Here is a 24,291-nt window from a genome sequence, read left to right as displayed (position 1 = left end):
ACACTCACTAGCCCTGTGACTTTAGGCAAGTCACTTAACTCCAATTGCCCTGCCTTCCACCCCCCAAGAAGCAAAAAAAAAAAAAAAAAAAAAAAAGGAAAGCCGTGCTTGGTACAATGGAAAGAAGGAATGGAAAGAAAATGGAAAGAAGAGTCTTGAAGGAGAAGTAGGAATACTTGGGTTCAAATTCTAGCTCTGCAGCTACTTGCCTATGGTGAGAGAGATTGATACCTAAGGAGTCAATAGCAGAAGTGGGAGGCAGCACTGCAGTGTATAGAGCACTGGCTTTGGAGTCAGGAGGACCTGAGTTCAAATCTCACCTCAGGCACTTAATAGCTGGGAGACCCTGGGCTTAACCCCAGTTGCCTCCAAAACCAAAAACAGAGGAAGAGAAGTAGGATTTGACTCCTGGTCCTCAAACTCTTAAGTTTGATGCAGTTTCCCCTCTATGCTCTGAAGTGACTCTGAAGGGAGCTCCCAAATCAATGAGCTCAAAGATCCATTTAAGTATATTTATCAATAATAATAGCTGATAAGTATATAAAACAGGATGTCCCAAAAGTCTTAGTGCAGCTTCAGGCTACTAACTTCCCTATATTAACACAGCCTCTAAATGGTGTAGGAGGTGCTTGAACCCAAGCCCTGCTGCCTCTTAGATCCAGTGTGTTTCCTACTATACCATGCTTCAAAGGAGTTTCCAATCCTCTGCCCTGTTGGTACTGATGGGGACATGATCCATAAAGTTTATGAAAAGGTACTACCTGGAAGATTCCTTTGTGGGGCCCTATGGTCAGTGATCCAGGCTGCTCTGCACTGTTGAGAAGAACACCCTTGAGGAGCCAAGGGTGCCATCAAGAGATCCTTCTTGGCTGAGCCAATCTAGGACTTAGATCCGCACTCGGTTCCCCCATGCATGATTGCCACGGCCCAGTGGGCTATATAACAAGCTACCGTTATTTTGAGCATTTGGGCGCAACGTGTGGGGGCCAAAGAAAAGAAGAGAAGCAAAGCCTGTTGACTGTCATAGTGGGCTGGTCAGTCTCATTGAGTTCTGTGGCAGTTTCGGTAGCTTTCCAAGAGTGAGCCCTGGAAGGGCCTGGCTGCATTATCAGATGGCAGGTGTCTTCCCTGATGTAAGTATGCCCCTTCCCAGCGTGCCAAGCCTTGGAATGGGAGCCAGGGAAACTCTGTGTACGTCTGTGTTTTCCCTCCATGTGGTACCTTATAGACTTGGTACCCCACCAGTGGCTTGGATCCAGCCTTCCGCTACTGAGCAAGCCTGTGATAACAAAACCTTGCTCAGACAGCCAAGGCTATATCTGTGAAGCCTGTCCTTACACTCTGCCCCCATTGGCCTGGGCCACAGCGTGAGTCCCGAGTGCACCCTCACTCGCAGTATCAACTGCCTGGATGAAACACTGCCAAGGGTATCAGGCCAGATGCACCTTTGAAGTTCTTACCCTTTCTGCTTCCAGGTGACAATTCTGAACAGATGTTTAGCACGGCAGGGTTAGAAATTCTAATTGTTGCTGCACCAAAAGGAACATCTGGGCTTTCTCTTTAAAGTGAAGCTTCCCTAACCTGCTTCTCAAAGTGACTGAGTTTTTATGGGACAACATAGTTAATGAGGGTAGAGGAATTCTTTACATAGCCCAAAGTTGAATGAGCTGCACATTGGAAGGCTTTTGCTCCCAGAGGCACGTAATAAAACTCATCCAATCGAATGGTGCTCTGATTTTACCAATTGGGCAAATGATGCCATGTCAGGGAAATCAGATAGTCCAAGGCTATCCAACTGGGAAGTGTCCTGGAAAAAGGATCTGTAAAGAAGGTATTAGAGGAGAAGCAGAGCATTAGGGCTGGGACTGACCTCCACATCGACCTCCTCTTTGCCCCTACCATGGCCTATGTTGGGGCATATGAATCTGGGTCCCTTCTACTTCTAACATCCTTTAAATCTCTGAGGCCTGGACTTGAAGTTCAGAAACCTGGTTGTGACTCAGCCAGGTGACTGCCCTTTTCTGAGCCTTGACTTCCTCCCTTCTAAATTAGAAACAGAAATACTGGGATAACCTACCTTTCGGGGCCGTTGTGAGGCTTGGCTGAGAGGGTGTGTGTGTCTGTGTCTGTCTGTGCATGTGTGTGTCCGTGTACGTATGCATAGACACATACATATATATATATATATATATATATATATATATATATATATATACTTTTTTGTAAAATGGATAGTATTATATAAAGGTCAACTCTTGGTGTTATTATTTCTTATCTTTGGTGGTCTTTCTTCACTTTCCCCTTGTAGTGTAGAGGAAACCCTGAATCCTCATAGAACCCAAGCTCTTGACTTGAAAGGCTTTGAGCACAGACTTCATAGCAGCACAATCCTAGGTTCTTTGGAAGTTAGATTTCCGTTGTTATTGGAATGAGAAGGGATGGTATTTTGAGCATCAGAAACCATCTAGCCCCTACTCTTACCTTCTTCATTTTATAGAAGAGGAAAGTGTGGCTCAGGAAGTGAGGGGACCAAATTTGGCTAAGATCTAATGGGAGCTCCCTAGCTCTGGGTTTTGGAAGCTTTCTCCGAAAAGGACTCTGGCCACATCTCTGCTGTACTGTAAAAGTAAGAGACTAGGCTGGTCCTCCCTTGGCAGCCCCCCAATATCTCAGTGGTGACACCCGGTTCATTCAGGTCCCAATTCTGAATTTCTGATCTCTTGTCCTAGACTGGGCTACAGTTCCCCTTCACATCCTATCTCGTGACAGTTTGATTAGTTTGGGGTTTGATAATCCCAGCTCTATCACTTATTACCTGTGCAACCCCAAGAACCTCTGTTTCCTCTTCTGTAAATGAGAGGATTGCACTCAATGGCCTCTCTGGTCCTTTCTACCTCTGGAGTTATAACATTATAGACCAGTGACCTGGCCTTGGCAGGGACCATGATAAGTTCATAAAGTGTTCAGAACTTCCTTTACATGAAATGTTGCCCTGTAGATGCTCAAAATAGTCCCTCTTCCCACTCCCTTGCCCCACCATACACATCCAAAGACATGCTAAGGCCCGTCCTCTTCCATCCAACCTCTCCCAACTGTCTCCTCTTCACTGCTCCCACTGTCAATAGCGTAGCTTGGTGACAGACTGCAGAGAGTAGTCTTGGCATCAGAACACTGGGGTTCAAGCCCTGGCTCCAACATGCACCTCTCATATGTCTGGCCTTGGACAAATGTCCTCCTCTTCCAAATCTAGCTAAGAATTCCTGCATTGCTGGCCTTACAGAGTTCTTATGTGTTCTTACTCTGTAAGTCTCTGAGCACTAGAAACATGGGAGCTATTCCTCAGCTCCTTGTTACCTCTTCTTACTTGAATCATCTCCATGATTCCAATGGTCTACGTAGTCATCAATGTAGATGCTCCTCCTCCCAGCTTTAGTCAGCAACTTCATAAGCTGCTATACTGACCCAGCAGGCATATAAGCCCTCCCTTGCCCCCTACTCAAAGGCTTTCCAGCTTGATGGGACTTTTCCTAGCTGGTCCATCTTTGAAGCACCCAGAATCCTTTGCAAGCCTGACCAGGTCCTATAGAAGGCCTTTAATGGATGGCCTTTTGGACTTTGACAGCAAGGAGGGGTGGGTAGAGTGATGGGGTGAGGGGTCAGGAAGATATGACTTCAAACCTCTCTTATGAGTGACCATAGGCTGTTCCTTTAGCCTTTCTGAGCCTCAGTGTCCTCTTCTGTAAAATGGCAACAAAAATACCTTTAAATACATCCCTCCCTCACAAGGTGGTTGTCAGGCTTAAGTAAGATAATGTGTGTAAAGTGCCTTACAAACATTAAAATGCTATCTCTGCAGTGAATAGATAGCCAGCATGGTGTAGTCAACAGAGAGTTGGCCTCAGAACCTGGAAGGCCTGGGTGCGAATCCTTCCTCTGACACAAACTGACTGTGTGACTCTCCACAAGTCACTTCATTTCTTTTTTTTTATATTTTTTAAATTTTTTTTAAATTTTAAATTAATTTGTTTCCTTTTAGTTTACAGGATTCAATTCCACAATTCCTTGAGTTTCACATTTTGTCCCCCTCTCCCACCCCGCCGTGGCGGCATATAGTCAAATATAGGATCTGTAAATACTTTCACTTTATACATTAGTCAGGTTATAAAGACGGATTGTATCAGATGGAATGACAAATGGTAAAGAGGACATAAAACAAAACAAGAGAAGGAAAAAGATGAGGTATTTTGCTTCCACCTGGATATAAACTCAGTTCTTTCTAGTTCTTTCTCTGGATGCACATATTTCTCTCCATCATGAGTCTTTTGGGATTGACTTACATCACTGCATTGCTGAGAAGAGTCCAGTCTATCAAAGTTGGTCATCACACATATGTTGTGTCTGTAATTGTGTACAAATTTCTCCTGGTTCTACTCTTCTCACTCAGCATCAGTTTGTGTAATCCTCTCCAGGTAAATATGAAGAGCATCTGCTCCTCGTTTCTTATAGCACAATAGTATTCCATAACATGCATATACCACAATTTGTTCAGCCATTCCCCAATTGATGGGCACCCCCTTAATTTCCAATTCTTTACCACCACAAAAAGAGCTGCTATAAACATTTTTGTACATATGGGTCTTCCTCCGACTTCTATGATCTCTTTGGAATATAACCCTAGGAGTGGTATTGCTGGGTCAAAGGATATGAAAGTATTTATAGCTCTTTGGGCATAATTCCAGATTGCTCTCCAGAAAAGCTGGATCAGTTCACAACTCCACCAGCAATGCATTAGTGTTCCAATTTGCCCACATCCTCTCCAGCATTTGTCATTTTCCTGTTTTGTCATCTTAGCCAATCTGACTGGTGAGATGTGGTACCTCAGAGTTGTTTTGATTTGCATTTCTCTAATCAATAGTGATTTAGAGCATTTCTTTATGTGCTTATAGATATCTTTAATTTCTTTCTCTGAAAATTGCCTGTTCATATCCTTTAACCATTTATCAGTTGGGGAATGACTTAGTCACTTCATTTCTTAAGACTAGAAGTTGTAGAGAAGGTTATGACATGCATTAGTGGAGGGAATTTCCTCCTCTGGGAGTTCACTATGACCAATGAAATAACAAACCTCTTCCCCTCTCCCTGTTAATAGTGATTAGATCATCTTTATTATATCTGCACCTTTCAGGAGCAGAGAGGAAGAAAAATAGAGGCCACAGAAAAACAAAAGATAGCCACAAAGATATTTTCAAGACAATAAATAGAAATAATACTGGTCTAAGGAAGGCAATGTAGTGATGTAGAAATTCAAATTAAAGATAGGAGAGTTTGGACTGACTTGCCTGTGAGCCCTGGCACAGGCCCTACCTCCTGCTGCAGCCTTGGCCGTGTCCCAAGGGCCCTCTGTGTGTGGTACGGAGGTTCCTTATCTATGAGGTGGAGAAGCTGAGCAAAACGTTCTCCCTTCCAGCTCTGACATTCTGTCCTGTGACTGTGCCATTTGTCAGAGGGGGGGTGGTCAGACTCAATGGTCTCTGAACTCCTTTCCAATTTAAATATTACAGTATGCTGATGGGACTTGGCAACATGTTATCAAGTAGTTTCAGTTATTGGATCTGCTCTGTTTCTGTTTTATAAAAGTTGATAATCACAAATACATACACATACAGATACAGATATGTATCTATATACGTATACACACAAACACACGCAATACCCAATCATTAGTCCCAATCAGTGAAATTTAACTGTATTTGGTGCCCAGGGAGGGAGCTGATCCTGACAACTTGTCAGCCTTTGGTGACGTAGGGAGAACAGCATCATAGAGGACTCTTCTTCTCCTGCTACATTATGCTTGGGTGACCTTGCCCCCCCCCCCCGAGTCTCACTTCCCTCCTATATAAAATAATGAAGGGGTCATACTAGATGGTCCTTTACATCCTGTGCTCCAAAGAATACCGGCCAAAGATTTGGGAACTCTGAGTGGATGCAGTTGGTACCATGTTATTATACAGCAGACTCAAAAGTATGTGGAAAGTCACATTTATTTTTCACCTTAGAGCACATTAAGCTTTACAAAGCATTCATAACAACTGAGAAGTTCAGGGCACATACTTTATTATCCAAATTTCAGAGGCTGTCAGAGACTGTGATTTTTTTTCTTTTTTTTTTGAAAGTTCAAGATTGGTTTTATTTTTTTTTTTACCAAATGCTTTATTAACTTCTGATTTACATTATTCATTTCCGCCAGATTTTGAGTTACAAATTTTCTCCCCATTTTTCCCCTACCCACCCCTCCAAAATAGCAGTCCCACAGGATATCCCCTCCTCCAATCTGCTCTCTCCTATATTTTCTCCCATACCCCTTTTGACTTTTCCAGTGGATCTCTATGCTCCAGTGTCTGTACATCTTATTTCCCAATTACATGCACAATAGCATTGATAATAGTGTATACACATACACACACATACATATTTGAATATTTGATTTTAAAACTTTGAATTCCAGATTCATTCCCTTCCTCCCTTGCCACCCACCCTTACTGGGAAGATAAGCAGTTCAGTATAGGATGTACATGTGTGGCTAATGCAAAACAATAACATAGAAGATATATTGCAAAAGACTGACTATATTTCCCTCCCTCCTATCCCACCTCCCACTTGTTCTATTCTCTACTTTGATCCCATCTCTTTTCAAAAGTGGGTGCTTCCAACTTCACTCCCCCCAGCCTGCCCTCCCTTCCATCATCCCCCGTCTCATCCCATTCCCCCCTACTCCCCTGGAGGGTGAGATACCCTATTTAGTGTGTATTTCATTCCTTCCTCAAGCCAAATTCAGTGGGAATAAGGTTGACCCATTCCCTTTTGCCTTCCTATTCTTCCCTTCCATTGTAACCATTTTCACTTGCCTCTTCTATATGAGATAGTTTACCCCATTCTGTCTCTCCCCATCTCCTCTCATTATATTCCTCTCTCACCTCTTAATTTCACATTTTAAGTATCGTCCCTTCCTGTTAAATTGGTCCTGAGCCTTCTATCTATGTATACCTGTAAACATATATACACACATTCACATATGTATTCATATGCCCATATACCCTCATATATAGACATATATTTGTAATCCCTTCAACTACTGAGAAAAGTTTCATAAGTTACTATTATTGTTTTTCCATGTAGGATTGTTCAACTTTGATAAGTTCCTTATGATTTCTTTTCCCTGTTTACCTTCTCATACTTCTCTTGCTTCTTGTATCTGAATGTCAAATTTTCTGTTCAACTCTGGTTTTTTCAGCAAGAATGCTTGAAAGTCCTCTATTCCACTGACTTAACATATTTTCCCCTGAAACATGATACTCAGTTTTGCTTGGTAGGTGACTCTTGGTTTTAATCCCAGCTCCTTTGCCCTCTGGAATATCATATTCCAAGCCCTTCGATCCCTCAGTATAAAAGCTGCCAGATCCTGGGTTATCCTGATTGTGTTTCCACAATATTCAAATTGTTTCTTCCTGGCTGCTTGTAATATTCTCTCCTTAATCTGGGAATTCTGGAACCTGGCTATAATATTACTAGGAGTTTTCTTTTTGGGATCTTTTTCCGCGTGTGATCAGTGGATTCTTTCAACCTCTATTTTGCCCTCTGATTCTAAAACATCAGGGCAGTTTTCTTTGAGAACTTCCTTGAGGATGATTTCTAGGTTCTTACTTTGATCATGGCTTTCAGGTAGTCCAATAATTTTTAAATTATCTCTCCTGGATCTATTTTCCAGGTCAGCGGTTTTTCCCATGAGATATTTCACATTGCCTTCTATTCCTTCATTTGTTTGGATCTGTTTAACAGCATCTTGATTTCTCATAAAGTCATTAGCTTCCATTTGATCCAATCTAATTCTGAAGCCATGATTCTCCTTATTGAGCTTTTGAGATTCTTTTTCCATCTGGCAAATTTGACTTCTTACGGCATTCTTCTCCTCATTGTCTTTTTGAGCCTCTTTTGCCATTTGAGTTACTCTATTTTTAAGGTATTATTTTCCTCAGTCAGGCTGTTGACTCTCATTTCATAATTTTCTTGCATTGTTCTCATTTCTCTACCTAATTTTTCCTCCACTTCTCTTATCTGCTTCTTAAGGTCCTCTATGGCCTGTAACCAGCTCGTATTTTCCTTTGAAGCTTTTGGTGCAGGAGTTCTGACTTCACTGTCTTCCTCCTGTTCCATGCTTTGCTCCTTTTTATCCCCAAAATAGGAATGTAATGTTGGAATCTTCTGTCTGCTTTGTTTCCTTTGCCTGGTCATGTCACCCCTCAGTCACTTGACCCCTGGGCTTTTTGCCACAGTAGGGCTCTGCCACCAGACAGGGGAGCTTTCACCCCAAATGGTGGGGTTTTCTCAGTTGCCGGAAGTATTAGCTGGGTACCCTCTCTGAGGTCTCCACACACTCTGGCAAGCTGGACACACACCCCAGGACTTCCACCTTAGACTACACTCCAGATTCAAGCAGGTTAAAGCAAGAGCGATTACCCCTTAGACTCGTGCTTGGTCCCCCTACACTCTGCAGGCCAGGAGCTAAAGCTGCCATGTGGTGCTGGCTGGCTGTGCTGGTGCCTCAGCGGCTTCTCACCCTGGGGTCAAAAGCCACATACTCCCACTTACTGGGTCCCAAAGTCGAGACTGCACTGACTTCTCACTTTGTCCTTCGCATCTATGTGTTGATAAATCTGGAAATGGCCACAGCTCCTGCTGATCTGGAGTCAGGTCTGCCCTAGGGCTAAAGCCTCCGTGTGGGGCTGGCCTAGGCATGGGGCTGGGCTCGGCTCCCAGAGCGCTGCACTGGATTCCTGCTGGCCTGCCGGGCTGTCCTCAGCAGGAGGTTAGCTTCTCTGTCTCATTTTGTGGGTTCTGCAGCTCCAAAGTTTGTTTAGAGTCCCCTTTTACATGGATTGGGGAAGGTGGAAGCTGGAGCAGCAGGGAGGTCCTGCTTCTACTCCACCATCTTGGCCGAGACTAAGTGATTTGTCCATGATCATAAAGCTGGGACTTGAACTCAGGTGTCCAGACCTTATGAGCAGCACTGTTGTGAGCCTGTGGGAAGACTGTCCAAAAGTGCTCATTCATTCATTTTGGGGGCCAGCCGTTCTATAGTACTAGCACCTAGCACAGTATGGTGGATTCATGGTAAGTTGAATTGAAGACGTGTAGTCTGCTTCTCAGGCTTATGTATCTGGCCACTCCATATCCCTGCCTCAGGGAGGGTTAGGCATTGAAATGCATTTGTTGGACTTGGAGCTAAGAGATGTTGCTCCAAAGCCTGTCCTTTAATACAGAGTGGCTGGATAACCTTGGGTAAGTTCCTTCCCCTATTGGAGCCTGTTCTTTTTTTTTCCATTGAAGAAGGAAAACACTTATAGCTTTTAAAAAGCTTTATGTATGATCAATAAATTATAGCATATGAATGTAATAGAATATTGCTGAAATGTAAGGTAGGGTGATTAGGCAGAATTCAGAGAAGCATAAGAAAATGGATAGATGGATGGATGGATGGATGGATGGATGGATGGATGGATGGATGGATGGATGGATGGATGGAAGCTTAGGTGGATGGACTGATGCAAAGTGGAATAAATAGAATCAGGAAAATAGTATAGGTGACTACAGCAGTGTAAATGGGAAGAACAAAACACAAAGAAAGGAAAAACAGAGTACTGAGTAATTATAATGGTCAAGTTTGGCCCCGGGGAAGAGAGTAATAAAGGCACCTTCCTCTCTTTTCAGAGGTGGGGGCTTATGGGTATAAAACATTGCATATACTGTGCAACTTGGTTGATGTGCTAGTTTTGTTGAACTGCTTTTTTCCCTCTTTCTTTTTTGTTCTTTATTGCTAGAAATGAAGGTGATATAAAACGAAACAATCAGTAAAATATATTTTAAGAAATCCTGTGATCAGCTTTGTGAGTCAGCTGTATTGATCCAATGCTGTGCTCCCTCCCTGCCAAAGGCCTTCAAGCAGAGGCAAGGCCACTTGGCAGGTGTGTTGTGGGGGCCACACGGTCATCTCCTTCAGGGATGGCTTGGACTAGGAAGGCATTCACAGAGGCCCCTTCCAACTCAGAGACTCTGATTCGTCAGAAGCACAGGAAATCTCTCACCCTATCTCTGCTCCCATTTACACATACGTGTAAAGCCTTGCTCTGAAACCCAATCTTCAAAATCCCTTTCCCTTAAAGCTTCCTGATGGAAAGCCTTCTCCAGTCCAAGCCTGATGCTGCATTCCTCCTTTGCCCAGGTTCATTAGACCCTTTCTTTTGTGTCTGGAGCTGGTCTTTAGGCCCCAGGATAGTGGCCATGGGGTGTGGAACAGTAGAAAGAGAACCAGATTTAGAGTCAAGCCCTAGATTCAAATCAGAGAGAGCCCTGCCACACATCTAAAAGCCTTAGGCCTATGAACAAGCTTCTTGTGTGTCTTCTGTAGTCCTCCAGTAAAACATGAAGTACCTTCCTCAGAGGGATGGCCTGAGGGAGTCATTCCAACTGTGTGACCTTGAATAAGTCTTTACTCCTTTCTGAGCCTCATTTGCCTGGTTTGTAAAATGTAATGATGACATACTCTCTGCCTTGTGGAGTTGTTGGGAAGAATCCCTGAAGTGTCAGAGAAGTAGGAATGACAGTTTATCACAGTGATATTGCTGAATGCTCCAAGGGATCTGTGACCTCCTCAGTGTTGGGTACATTGTCCATGAATGCAGCTAGAAATGCCGGGCCTTCCCGTCTTGCCCAGCTGTCATGCACATCCTCCCACAAGTTCACTCCAGGGAGTCTTCTCAATGTGATCGAGACTCTCTGCACATGCTCTGGCCATCCCACATGGCTCGTGGTTTTCCCTTTCTCTTACCACTGTATTTTGTCAATGGTCTCTTTTCTCCCCAACTCTTCATAACTGCCTCTTGTACAGTAGACTTATCTTGCTTATGTTTCCTTTGCAGCTGATGGTAGTAGAAGTCTGAGTGTGGAATCTGCGCCAATGGCTCTCCCAATATCAGACCCGAACGCGTGGGCCACAGCGATGAATAATCTCAGAATGGCGCCATTGGGAATTGCAGGACAGCCTATGTTGCCAGGTATGCCATCTTCTGTTACTCAGGCACCTACCCAAGTCATGTCTATATTGAGCACCATCAAGTATGGGATAGGGCACAGTGTAGGGACTAGAGGTTGGTTACACTCAGGTTCCTGTCCCACTTCTGCCCCTCACTAGCCATGGAACTGAGCAAGCCACATCTGAGCCTCAGTTTCTCCATGTGTAAAATGGGGAGAACAATCCCTCAAAGAAGGTAACAGCCGTCAAGCCTCTGCCCACTTTCAGCCTCGGGGACAGCCTGTGTCAGCATTGCTGTTGTCATAGCCATCAGTGTGATGATGATGGCAACACCCCTTCTTTTCCCATGGGATAATGCCAACTTTGGCCAGCCTCTGGTTAGTGTGGAAAGCAGCAGAGGGAGTCCTGACAGGGAAGGAGGGGTGGACTTGGGGTTGAACACTCGGGAAAGAGAAACCAGGGACCTTTCTCATGTGACATCTTACAGTTGCACACTTTGTAATACCAGAAAATCCCACTCTCTGGAGCAGGGATAAGTCGAGTCATATCAGCTAGACCAGACAATGTGCTAAGGCCTGAAAGTGGGAAAAGTCCCTGCCCTCAAGGAACTTATAGGCTAATATGGGAGACAATATGTAAATAAAAAGGCACGTACAAGGTACATACAGAGCAAGGTAACCATAGAAGGGAAGGCACTAGCAGCTGGGAGTGTGCAGGGTCTCTTGTAGAAAGTGGTGTTGGAGGCAGCTGGGTGGTGTGAATAGCACACTGGTCCTGGAGTCAGGAGGATCCGAATTCAAATTTGACCTCAGATACTTAACACTTACTAGCTGTGTGACCTTGAGCAAGTCACTTAACCCCAACTGCCTTGCCCTCCAAAAAAAATAAAATAGGAACTTTAATATTTGGGGTGACTAGGTGGTGCAGTGAATAGAGCACCAACCGTGGAGTCAAATCCGGCCTCAGACACTTAAAACAAAAAAACTAGCCATGTGACCTTGGGCAAGCCACTTAACCCCAACTACCCTATGTTTGCCCCTCCAAAAAAGCAAAAAATAAAAAAATAATAAAATAAAAAGAAAGTGGTGTTGGTGCAAAGCCTTGAAGGAAGCTAGTGATTGGAGGAGGAAGAGGAGGAGGAGGAGGGGAAGGTGAAGAGAAAGAGCATTCTAAGAATGCATGGGACACAGCCAGTGCAAAGTCATGGAGATGGAAGATACAGTGCCCTTTTGGGGGAAATAATAGGAAAACCAGTTTGGCCGACTTGTAAAGTGAGAGGAGGGAAACATTGTGTTCTAAGGCTGGAAATGCAAAGAGCTGTGATAAGCTATAAAGCTCCAAGAGAGGCATTATATTTGATTCTAGAGGTAATAGGGAGCCATTGGAAGTTGTTGATGGGGTAGGTGGGTGGTCAGAGTAGGGGAGTCAGGATGGGTCATCTGGAGAGGAAGACATGGTCAGATGTGTACTTTAGGAAAAGAGGCAGCTGTGAGGAGGATAGATTTGAGTGGGGAGAGTCTTGAGGCATGGAGACAAGGTAGAAGGCTATTACTTTCTTTAGCCAGGGGAGAGGTAATGATGATGACTTACACTTGGCTGGTTATAACATGTGGTACAGGGACCACCCAAAGCCTTCTTGTGGGCTCTTTCTATAACCCACGGGGTCTCAAGTGCCTTGGCCCAGTTCTGAGCAGTGGCCTAGGTATAGAGTCCTAGAACCTCGACATTGGAGCATCACCTGCCCCTCACCATATCACTAGGCCTTTCTGCAGTCTTTTCCTTTCAGGAGTCTTGAGGCCCTGAAAGGGTCTAGGTGTTAGACATCTGCTATCATCTCCAGTAGGGCACCTCCCACCTCCTGGAGGCCACATGGGGATGGGAGGAGATGTTTCATTTCTGTCCCCAATCACTGATAATTTCTTATGTTCCACAAACCAGGGATCCACAAAGTCCCTGTAGGACCTGCAGGTCCTCTGTAGGCCTGTGGCATAGCATCTCTGTTGTGGGTAGCACTACTGGGTGAGAAACTTGGCCATTTTCAAAACCTGGTCTTGGTATCACTGTTGTTACTTGGCTTAGTATATCCCCTGTGGAGGTTTTACAGAGGGACATAAAATTTCCTAGAACAAAAGCTGAAGAGGGGCAGTCGCAAAGGGACTCTCCACATTGGGAGATCACTGAATGGTCACTATGTTATTTCTCACCATCACAGTGTTATACTTGGGCAGCTTTGTGAGCTCACTGATGCAGATATTCCCTTCAGTGTCCAGCCCAAGCTGCCATTCTGAGTCACAGCCTAAGGTCACATTAGCATTTTCAGCCTCTGGTATCCCACTTTGGACACCTACTGAGCCTGTAGCCCATGGAAACCAACCGAAGATGAGAAAAGCTAAGCCCCTCCCCAGAGTCCCTGAGAGCAGACCCCAAGCCTTTCGGATGCCAGTGTAGTTAGTGCCCTTGGTGTTATGTCTCAGCAGGCACCAGCCCCCTACCAAGGCCCCATTTGCAAAGCCATCGGGAGATTCTAAGGCATACCCAAGCCTGGGACAGTCATCTCGTTTTTTGGCTTGCCCTTACATCCTGGCTCCAGGCAGTACTGATAGAGAGGATCTAGAATCCCTCCACCCCCATCTCCCACTCCTCCAGAATCAGTCAGTTCCAAAGCAGTGGAGGTCAGAGTTCTGGCCTTTCAAGCTAGAGAGGGCCTTCATTTGAGGGCTGATGAGGAGCAGACTTCCCCAAAGGTCTTCTGTGAGAGGGGAGCTTCGAACCCAGGTGTTGAGTCTAAATTCAGAATTCTTTGCTGCCACCAGGCTGTGGCTTTTCTAAGCCAGCTGCATCCCTCTGCTATGTATTACAGTGAACACCTAACCAAGAGTTGTACTCTCCAGGGGGACTCAGATGCGTCATACAGTGGCCTGCTTGACAGCTCCCCATTCAACTCTGCTCGTATCTTCATTTTGTGGACTCCCACGCTTAGATAATGCCTCGTTTTTTAAATTCCCATCAGCTAAGTGCATGTGTAAATGTCCCTAAGATGAAGAGATCTGCAAAGTGTGGGGCAGTGGACTGGGCCCTAGAGATTGAGTCAGCCCCAGCATGTGGATGCGCGGGGGACCTTGAGCATTTCATGTAACCCCTCCCAGCCTCCGTGTCCTTATAGCCACCACAGGACTGCTGGGAAAGGGCTTAGGGTAGGGAGAAGTAGCAACATCATTGTTGTCACTCATCTCCTATCTCATTATTACCCATGTTTCCCCGATAATAAGACCTATCCCGAAAATAAGCCCTATTGAGATTGCTACTGTAGTGAAGGTGATCATTACGATACCCTCTGTATGCACCGTCCCCCCCTCCCCGTGAAACGCACGCCGCGCTCCGAGCTGCATCCAATCAGAGCTGCAGCAGTGAGCGCGTCATCCTGTTCTTCCCCAGTGATTTGCTTATTAAATAAAGGTACATTTTTTTGTTCACATTTACCTGTTTATTAAAATTGCTGTCAATGTTCATTAAAATAAGCCCTCCCCTGAAAATAAGCCCTCTGGTGTTTTTCTGTCCAAAAAAATTAATAAGACAGTGTCTTATTATCAGGGAAACACGGTAATAGCATAACAAGGTCTTCCTGCCTTCTTCCCTCTCTTTTCTCTCCTCTTCTCTTTTCTCTCCTGTTTTCTCTCCTTACTCCTTTCTCCCTTTTTCTCTCCTTTCTCCTCTCTCCTTTCTCTTCTCTCCTCTTTTCTCTCCTTTCTCCTCTCTCTTCTTTTCTCTCCTGTTTTCTCTCCTTTCTCCTCTCTCCTTTTTCTCTCCTTTCTCCTCTCTCCTTTCTCTCCTCTCTTCTTTTCTCTCCTTACTCCTCTCTCTTCTCTCCTTTCTCTTCCCTCTTTTCTCTTCACTCCTCTTTTTCTCCTCTCTCCTTTATTCTCTTTTCTCTTCTTTCCTCTTTTCTCTCCCTTGTTTTGGTCACTAGACACCAGAGCACTTCTAAATGCCCCCATTCAGGGCTAGAGGATTTGGAAAAAAAGATTGGGGGGGGTGAGGAGGGAGAGTAACAGAATTACCACATACATGAGAAAGTTGCCCAAAGGGGCTTTAGAGATGATCATCCTGAAGTGACTTGTCCAAAGTCCCCTACCTAGGCAGAGTCTCTGGGCTTCTGATCCCTAGGCCAGAGTTCTTTCCCCAATTTCCCACTCGCTCTACCCTTGTCTCAGCTATTTCGCTGTATGTTTCTGGCAGTGCTAGCCAGGGACCCATTTCACAGACTCTCAGAGGTTCCATCTAAGCCAATCCACATTGGAACAAGAATCACCCTCTGCCATGCCTGACAGTGAAGAGCCATCCACTACCTCCCAAGGCAGCCCACTTGACTTTGGCTTTTGTCATTAGGAAATTTTTCCTGCCATTGAGCTTCCATCTGTCTCTGCAACATCCACTGGGCCCAAGTAAAATACAGTTCTAATCCCTCTTCCATATGACAGCCCTTCACTATACTTGGGAGATGGCTTTCCTGGCCCATGGGTCTTTTCTTCTCCAGTTCCTTCACCTGACCCTTACCATACTCTTGCTAGACCATGAGGCCCTTCCAGACAATTTCAGGCCCATTTGGGGGAGGGGGAGCCAGCCTTAGTCTTGGGGTTTGTTGCATGGACAGAAGGGCTTTGATTAGTAGATCTCCTGTTAGAAAGGTTTCAGTGCTGAATGCAATTCTCTCATCCTTGTGTGACTGAATGTTTCATCTCTGATACTGTGCTCAGTGATCCTTGGTTCTGGTCTTGCCTATAAAGTATCTTCAGGGCCCTAGATATATAAGCATGGTGCATCAGGCCTGGAAGAGTTTTGATACAGGGTTAAGATTTCTCAGCATCTCAAGATAATTTTCCTTCATTTTCCAGTGGGCTTTGTAACAGTTCAGAAGGAATGAAAATAATTTTCCAGAATTATGTAACCAATTTTGAATCCTAATCTTCTACAGAATGGTTTAATTATGCATATATAATCATATCCTCTTTGGAAATGCTTGTTTGAGAACAAGCCACATATGCATTTGAGCAGCTTTCCTGGGAGCACAGACCTACCTCACTGGGCCGGAGGGGTCTCAGGAGCACTCCGAGATTGATGCCATGTCATGCCTTTGGCCTGCTGTGGCCAGGTGGCCACCATGTGGTCATTCAGGGAGACTGCAGAAAGCAGCTTTGCAGTAAGGCAGAGGAGGAGGAGGCCTTGGCCAGCTGGCTCTAGGAGGCCCTGGAGGGGCCCCATGGAAGGGACAGAGTGGGAGGGAGAGATGCCTTCCCATTCCCCCAAAGCTCTCCCTGCCCAGCCTGCCCAGACAGTGCCCTCCTCACCTGCCAGATCTGAAATGCCCACCAGGAATCATTTCCCTGGGGGAAATAGCAAAGACTCAGAATAGGGCTCAGAAAGCTCTTCTGTCAGTACACAGGACTCGATCTGGGTGAATGGAAGAGTTCAGTTATAAACAGTGACAGGTAGGGAAGAGCCCAGCATCTGGAGCCAGAGGCCCTGGACCCATCCTCTAATTGGGTTGCTGCTCCCTAGCCCTGCGATCTTAAAGAATCATCACGCTAGAGCTAGAAAGGCTGATAAGAGATCATCTTGGCCAGCTCATTTCACCGGTGATCTTTGAATGACCACATCTCATGGCCTCTTCTCCATCCTCATACCTCTCTGCTTCTCTAGACCACCTTCTCCTGGATATGTGGCCTCTCTTGGGTTCTCTCTTGCCTATCTGACCAATCCTTCTCAGTCTCTTTGGCTTGGTCTTCATCCCTGCACCAGTTGCCTCCCTATTTAGTTTTCCTGCCTCCCTTAATTTGCTATGAGTTTGAGCTATAGCCAGGCTACAGTAAGTGTGGTTCTGAGACAGAGAAATATGATAGCAGGGTGAGGGTTTGAGAGAATGCATTCACTTCTTCATTGCATTACTCCCCACATGCACATACACACATACCCCTCCTCTGCCTTTTTCCAGCTCCTGCCTTCCTAAGTTCCAAGGTCTTCTAGCCAGGACTCAGAAAAGGAGCCTATGTTTACCAATCCTTGGATTACTTGGAACTGTGGCCATATTTATTTACTAGCTCCACAAGAAAGTTCCGGAGTCAAGATAAATGACCCCAGACAAAGGACGTTGTCCACATGGTGGGATGCTGTGAAAAGGGGCCCCTCAGGAGAAGGATATGAGTCGCCATTGGGGCTTTCATCCCCTAATGCAAGGAAGAATAATGTAGCTGCTGGGAGCCTCCCCAGTCTAGACCAGGGGCCTGGAGAAAGGAGGCCATTGCCCCTGGGACTCCATAACCACATTGGAGAAAAATGACCAATTGAATGACCTTCAGGCTTTGGGTTAACTGTAGGATAACTTCCAATGAATGTTTGCTGGTGCCTGGCATTGGTGGCTGAAGGAAATCTCTTTCTATCCTTGTGACCAATGGATGACTGGCAGGTCTCTTCCCCTTCCTGTGGCTAAAGGAACCATTGGGGTGTTATGGAGCCTTTGGCCTATCTCTTGCTACTTGGCCTCAAGTCCATGTCTTACAAAACTCCTGGCATGTTGAATTCAAGTAAGGGGGTGGAGAGAGGGTCTTTTCTATAGTTCTAGCTATTCTAGACATTCAAGTATCCACATTGGCATCAATGTAGACTTTTCCTCTCCTGCAGATGGTACCCGTGACCATGCCTCAGGAGATGGTTTCATGAGTACTACCACCTTCACAAGGTAGTTATATGGAAAGGGCTTTGGAAACACACACACCATAGAAATCTGAGGGCTGCCAAAGTCAAATATGACAGTGCCTGCCTTCAAGAAGCTTACAGTCTAGTGGAAAATATGAGATGTTAGCAAATAATTGAAGTGTTTCATTGAATATTTCCTGAGTTATTTTAAGGAACCCTATTTTTGTGATAGAGACAGCATGATATAGTGAATAGAGGACCTGCCTTGGAGTCTGGAAGACCTAAGTTCAAGTTCTCCTTTTGGGCAGAGTAGGTAGGAGACCATGACCAAGTCATGTGTCCTCTTGGTGGCCCTCCCCAGCAGCTTGCTACTAGTCTAAGTTACACAAGAACCAAGTTGCTGGTCTGCCTCAGTGGTGGAAGTTGTTAGATCATATGGTCTAACACAAATAAGATCACAAGTTTAGACAGAAGAGGTGTTTTAGGTCTTCCTCCAATACAGACTTGGTACTCCTTGGTACTATCAGTGGACAGTGCCATGAGTTGCTGTAACCCAATATCTCCATCCCAGTGATGGGAAGCTCCTCAGCACTCAGGTGTTCTAGCCCGAGGCCCCTCTGCATTCCCAGGCACATGGACTCCAATTCTTTCTAGCCTGGTGGGCCCTGTCAGAGTCTGCGCTCCCCTGGCAAAGCCTCTGAGAGGCCATGGGCCTCTCCGTAGCATAGCAAGACCTCAGAGGGCAAAACAACATGAAGATGCTTGTTTGGAAATGAATTTCCTAAAATATGAATGTAATCATAGCATACAGGAGAGTAGTGTGTAAATCATTGTAGCAGCAAGCACCCCAGCATCCCCAGGGTGTCTGCCAACACAGGTTCTTGGATCTGCTTTGTTAAAGGAAAGCAACTCAAAATGGGTTAACAAGCTTACTTTAATCAGTCAAATATGTATCGTTTACCTAGTTCAGGGGAAAGAGGTCAGCACCCTGAACTTCAAAGTATACAGGCAGAATTATCAAGACAGAAACAGATCAAGTAGACATCTTTCCAAACTGTCCAGCCATTACATCCATACCAAATCAACATCTGGGTTTCAACATCTGGGTTTTTCAAAGCCGGGAGGCTCTGGACAATGGCTTCCCAGAATCCAGATCAAATCACAGAACACTTCTCAAAGTGAGCCCCAAAACAAAGCTACACATCAGGGCTTATATAGCCTTCTCCTGGCTCAGAGAATGTTAGCAACCTTATTGACTCACTGGCCAATCAAAAAGTATGTACTGAAAAACAAGCCTCCCACCCCAGGCTCCAGGTGCACTTTAGCCTAGGGGCAGGGAAGATCTTAAAGATTTACATTCCCATTACAGTCATTCAGGAGTTCTCTTTAACATGCGTATTTATTTTTCATTCATCCCCTTTTACTGGTAGACAGTACAGGGAGGTGAATGTTTCCTTTCCAGCCCAAGTGGCAGAAGCTGCTTAAGGAGCTGTGGAGCTACATGGTAAGTGAGGGATGAGAAGAGTGATGATGACAAGAGCCCAGCAAGAAAAAAGGCAAACACTTGCCTGGGAGGGGGGCAAGGGGGCAAGTACACAGATAGATGGGGCATTCGATGAGGCTGGCAGTCTCCATCTTGCCCACAGAAAATGACCAGGTTTTCAGTGGGAGAGGTCACTTAGTCCAGTGCACAGTAGGCTGCTAATGAAGGGGCCTGCTCAGAGAGCTCCAGTGAGGGGCCACCAGAGGTGGCTCAGTCCTCCTGATGAGGGCGGCAGGGGCTTGACAACAGCTCCAATGGGCATTGTGCCCCTCCCCCACTCCCACCCATTGCTCTGTCCTCTGGGGCAGGGCTAAGCAGGGCAAGAGCCTTCCTTCTGCATGGATATATTCTCTCTCCTGGCAGAGTGTAAGCTCCCTGAGGACAGGAACCCACAGACAGATCAGCCCTCACACCAAGGAAAGGCTGCCCATTGGTCTTTTCATTGACTGACCTTCCCATTTTTTAGAAGATGTCATTCCCTTCACACGCACACACCACATACAAATGCCACAAGTACTCACAAACACATCACTGCACAATATGCATACAACATACCACCCACACATGCCACATATACATAAAAACACACTATAGCAATGTAACTATAAATACACATACCACACAACACATGCCACACATAAACTACACCTACACATGATGCCTATTTTCAAACATATGTTATACACAAAATACAACACATCCATGCCACACATAACACTACACATACCACGCATGCCATACATACATACAAACACATACCACATATACAACAATATATACAAACATACCATATACACATATAATATACATATACACAAAATAGTGAACACACACATGCCCATAACACATATACACACACCTCAAATGCATGTCATCCATCCATACACATACCATGCCACACAAATGCTGCATAATACACCTACCACATATGCAGTCACACAGTCATACACACACATACATGTATACCACCAAAACACACACAGCAATACAACACACCACAATGCCACACACATAAATCTACACCACATCATACATGTTACACATACAAACACATGTAGCTGCCACACTTCTATATATACTCACACATCACATAAACACTGCAAACATACCATGCATGCATGCATACATACAAAATACAACATATACAATACACAATCACAATATACACAACAATGCATATATACCACAAACATGCATGCAAATACAACACACATTACACACCACACACAAACACATATACCTATAAATACACAACACATATACAAGTATATGCCACAATGCATGTAAATATGCAACACTATACATAAAACATATATACACACCTCACACACCCCACATATACATATGCCACACACACAAACATAAACCAACACTTATACACACCACACACTCCATTTACACATGCCACCCACACATACAAACCACATACACACATAGACAACAATACTACATATGCACTTAGCACACTTGCATACACACACGTGAAACACTACAATATACATATGTACATACACATACAAACATACATACCACACACATGTACCACACATGCTACATACCACACATACTCATACACACAACACATAAATATACCCTCCATACATACACATCCACCTCACTTATACACACAGCAATTCACCAACCACATTTATATAAACATCACACATACACACACACTATGCACACAAACATGCCGCACTTATACAACCTCCCCACAACACCACACATACATATACCACACACAAAATATATAGTGCATAAACACATGCTGCCATATAGACAGACAGCACACTTAATGCGTACACACAACCACACTACACACACACACACACACACACACACACACACACACATGCTGCTCTTCTTTTTTTGCAGACTAACTCTTCCCCTGGGGTTTCCGGTGATCTTGGTGGGCCCTGATCCATAAACCTCTCCCGATCGCAGGTGCACCAGAAGTGTCCATGAGCAGAGCAGAGCCTCAAGGGACTCTGGGGGCAGCTAAGGGCCGTCTAGCATGTAGTGTGTGTCTTTCTCTTCCCAACTTCCTAGCACTGGTGAGGCAGTAACTCTTCATTGTTCCAAAACTTCATCATCTCATCAGTTGGGTATTCCTTCCTTGGAAGCTGACAACAGCCCCTTGATACCTTAATAGATGGTTTCATGAGTTGCTGTGATCAAGAAATAATCACTACCTGGTGTGTGGCTTCCTAGTGATGAGATTCTCTCTGCCAAATGAAGCTAGGCCTCTCACTTTGCCACCAGGCCCATCCTCAAAGCCTTTCCATCCAGGGGAGACTGGTTACCCCAGGACTTTGGTGGCATTGCCTGTGAGATCACCTGAGAAAAGTTCCTTGTCACCCTGAGGCATGAGAGGAACATTTCAGTGGGGGCACAAAGCATCAGAACAGGCCAGCCTAGACATCAGGCCAGAGGCTCTGGCTCTCCCCCAATGTGGATACTGCTTCTGTGACATAGTGTGAAAGTCAGACCTTGGCTCTGTTGCTTACTAACTGACTGACTGGGTAACCTTAGCAATCCTCTGAGCCTCAGTTTCTCTGATGTGTGTGGAAAGTGCTTATAAACCATTCAGCATCATGCCAGTGTTACAGGTCACCTCCCAGCGCTCCCTTCCTGTCCCCACAGATCAGTGGGATCAATAGGGGGACCTCCTGCCCTTACAGAGAATGTGTCTCCTGAAGGCCCTGCTGAGGAAGGGCCAGCAGCATCATGTCTTCTTCTTTGTCTCCCCCTTTCCTTTTAGATTTTGATCCAGCTCTTGGAATGATGACAGGAATCCCACCAATAACACCCATGATGCCAGGCTTGGGGATCGTTCCTCCTCCAATTCCTCCTGATATGCCAGTGGTGAAGGAGATCATTCACTGCAAAAGCTGTACTCTTTTCCCACCAAATCCAAGTAAGGCACTTCCCACAAAATTTTTCCTCTCACATGAATAACTGAGAAATGGTTCACTTTTCTGAAAAGAATCCCCGCCTTCATAAGATATACAGGCTTACCCAGGCCTGCCATAGTTTACTTGATACTGCCCATCCCACAGGTTAGGTGAAACAGTCTTCTGGGGAGCAAGTGGGACTGTCAGAACAACAAATGGGGAACCTTATATTGGGCTTTCTGGATCTTAGAATCAGGGTGAGGGTTGTTACAAGCTTTTTTAGATTTTAACACAGGAATTTGTCTTCATGTACTTAAATGTATGATAAGGAAAACCAAGCCATGCCCACAGCACACACTGTAGGGGGACCCTGACCTCATCTAGGAGCTCCTTTAACTTCATGAGCCCCCAGGCCTAAAGTCACACAACTCCTAAGTAGTAGGGCCAGGATGTGAGCTCAGGATTTCACCAAATCCCGTGCCTGTTCCATTATACCAGCATCGAAGTCTGAAGGTGAGAAGTAAGAACCCCCAGGTAGAAAGGGGCTAATTGCTGTCAAGGGGGAGATTAATATTAACAGAAAACAGGAGAGACCTTAGGGATCCTCTTGTCCAACCTCCTCATTTTACAGTTAGAGAAACTGAGGCCCAGAGAGCATGACATAGATCTGGAAGGTACCTCAGAGGCCATCTAGTCCAGGAAGAAGGTGAGGCCCAGAGAGCAGGCATGCCTTGTTCCAGGTGATGTAGGTAGTGAGCACGACAGACAGGTTTCAAAGCCAGGGCCTGTGACTGGCAGTAAATAGAGGAGCCTAGGGTGTGAAGCCAGGACCTCTGCCCCCAAATCCGGTGCTCTCTCCATCACTCCATGCTGCCTTCTGCACAAGAGATCTGAGAGTGGCGACAGTGAGACAGAGGAGGCTTGGGCTGTCTCCAGTCTGATGTGGCTCCCACAGCTCAGCCACATGCTGCAGAGGACATCTGGGCTCCGGGCTCCCTCTAGGAGTTAGCCCAGCTGGCCCTGTCCAGGGCTATTGATTTTCTCAGAGAACAGACACTGGAATGCTAGAATTGGGGAAGTGCCCACAACTCAACCCTGCTTCCCAGGGGTGGCCACCTATGTGCTTTAGAGCTCTGGGGTCTGAGGACCCAGCTTCAAATCCTGCCTTTGGGACAGACATATTAGCTACATGACCCTTTCCCTCCCTGGGCCTCAGTTTCCTCCCCTGTAAAGTGATATGGTTAGACCAGACGGTCTCAGAGGCCATGTGTATCTCCAGATCAAAGATCTCATGACCCTTTCCCCTGAAGCACCTCCCTCCTGTTGACACTCAGTGTGGTCAGGAGCAAAGCAGCACATGGGGCAGAACCTGAAAGGACAAAGGACTCCAGACATTCAGACAGACGTGGACTCAGAGTCAGGAGACGGGGCTTAGAAAACTTCCTTCTGGCTGTGAACTGTGTGGCCCCTCTCTGGGCCTCATTTTCCTCTTCTGTAAAACAGGTACAATGATATTTTCATTGTCCACCACCCAGGGTCATCCAGTCAGATCCTGTCATTTTTATAGAGGATGGACCTGCAGCCCAGAGATGTTGGGTAACTTACCCAGGGCCCCACAGCAAGTTAACATCTGAGGCAGGATTCTAACCCAGACCCTTTTGACTTCAAATCCAGTGCACCATCTACTATATGGTGCACCATCTACTATGCTGGCTGTCAGAGATAGGTTCATAGGATTTAGAGCTGAAAGGGACCCCAAAGGTCACCTTTTCCACTACCATCATTTTCCAGATAAGGAAACTGAGGCCAAAGAAAGAGAAATGACTTGCCTAAGGACACATAGGTAGTAAACAGCAGAGGCAAGATTTGGGCCCGGACCCTTGGACTTTAGAATCAGTTCTCTTCTTTTTTAAATTTTATTTTTGTCACTACTCTCAACTGTGGCACACTGCCCCTCTTTTCCTCCCCTCCTACCCCGCCTTGGTTTTCCCCTCTGTAAGTGAAGGCATTGGACCAAATGACCATTAAATCCCCTTGTAGGTCTAATACTGTCTAATTCCAAGTTCTCACTTCCCTTT

At 45.5% G+C, this 24,291-nt stretch overlaps 1 protein-coding gene across 5 annotated transcripts in view; it reads left to right on the top strand.

Moving 5' to 3' along the window:
- ENOX2 (ecto-NOX disulfide-thiol exchanger 2) overlaps positions 1 to 24,291 on the top strand; it is a 291,168-nt gene that overhangs the window by 212,507 nt on the left and 54,370 nt on the right. For all 5 annotated transcript variants that reach the window (XM_069074066.1, XM_069074065.1, XM_069074064.1 and 2 more), the window contains 2 exons: positions 10,974 to 11,108; positions 22,081 to 22,236. In XM_069074066.1, the coding sequence (XP_068930167.1) occupies positions 10,974 to 11,108; positions 22,081 to 22,236 (291 nt within the window). The remainder of the gene's footprint in view (positions 1 to 10,973; positions 11,109 to 22,080; positions 22,237 to 24,291) is intronic.

Source organism: Petaurus breviceps, unplaced genomic scaffold (assembly GCF_028583685.1).
Source record: "Petaurus breviceps papuanus isolate PSGF00001 unplaced genomic scaffold, PetGlider_PUasm1.0 90881, whole genome shotgun sequence".
NCBI classification, from domain to species: domain Eukaryota; kingdom Metazoa; phylum Chordata; class Mammalia; order Diprotodontia; family Petauridae; genus Petaurus; species Petaurus breviceps.
The sequence above is the reverse complement of the archived record's forward strand: the minus strand, read 5'-3'. Positions and strand labels throughout refer to the sequence as shown.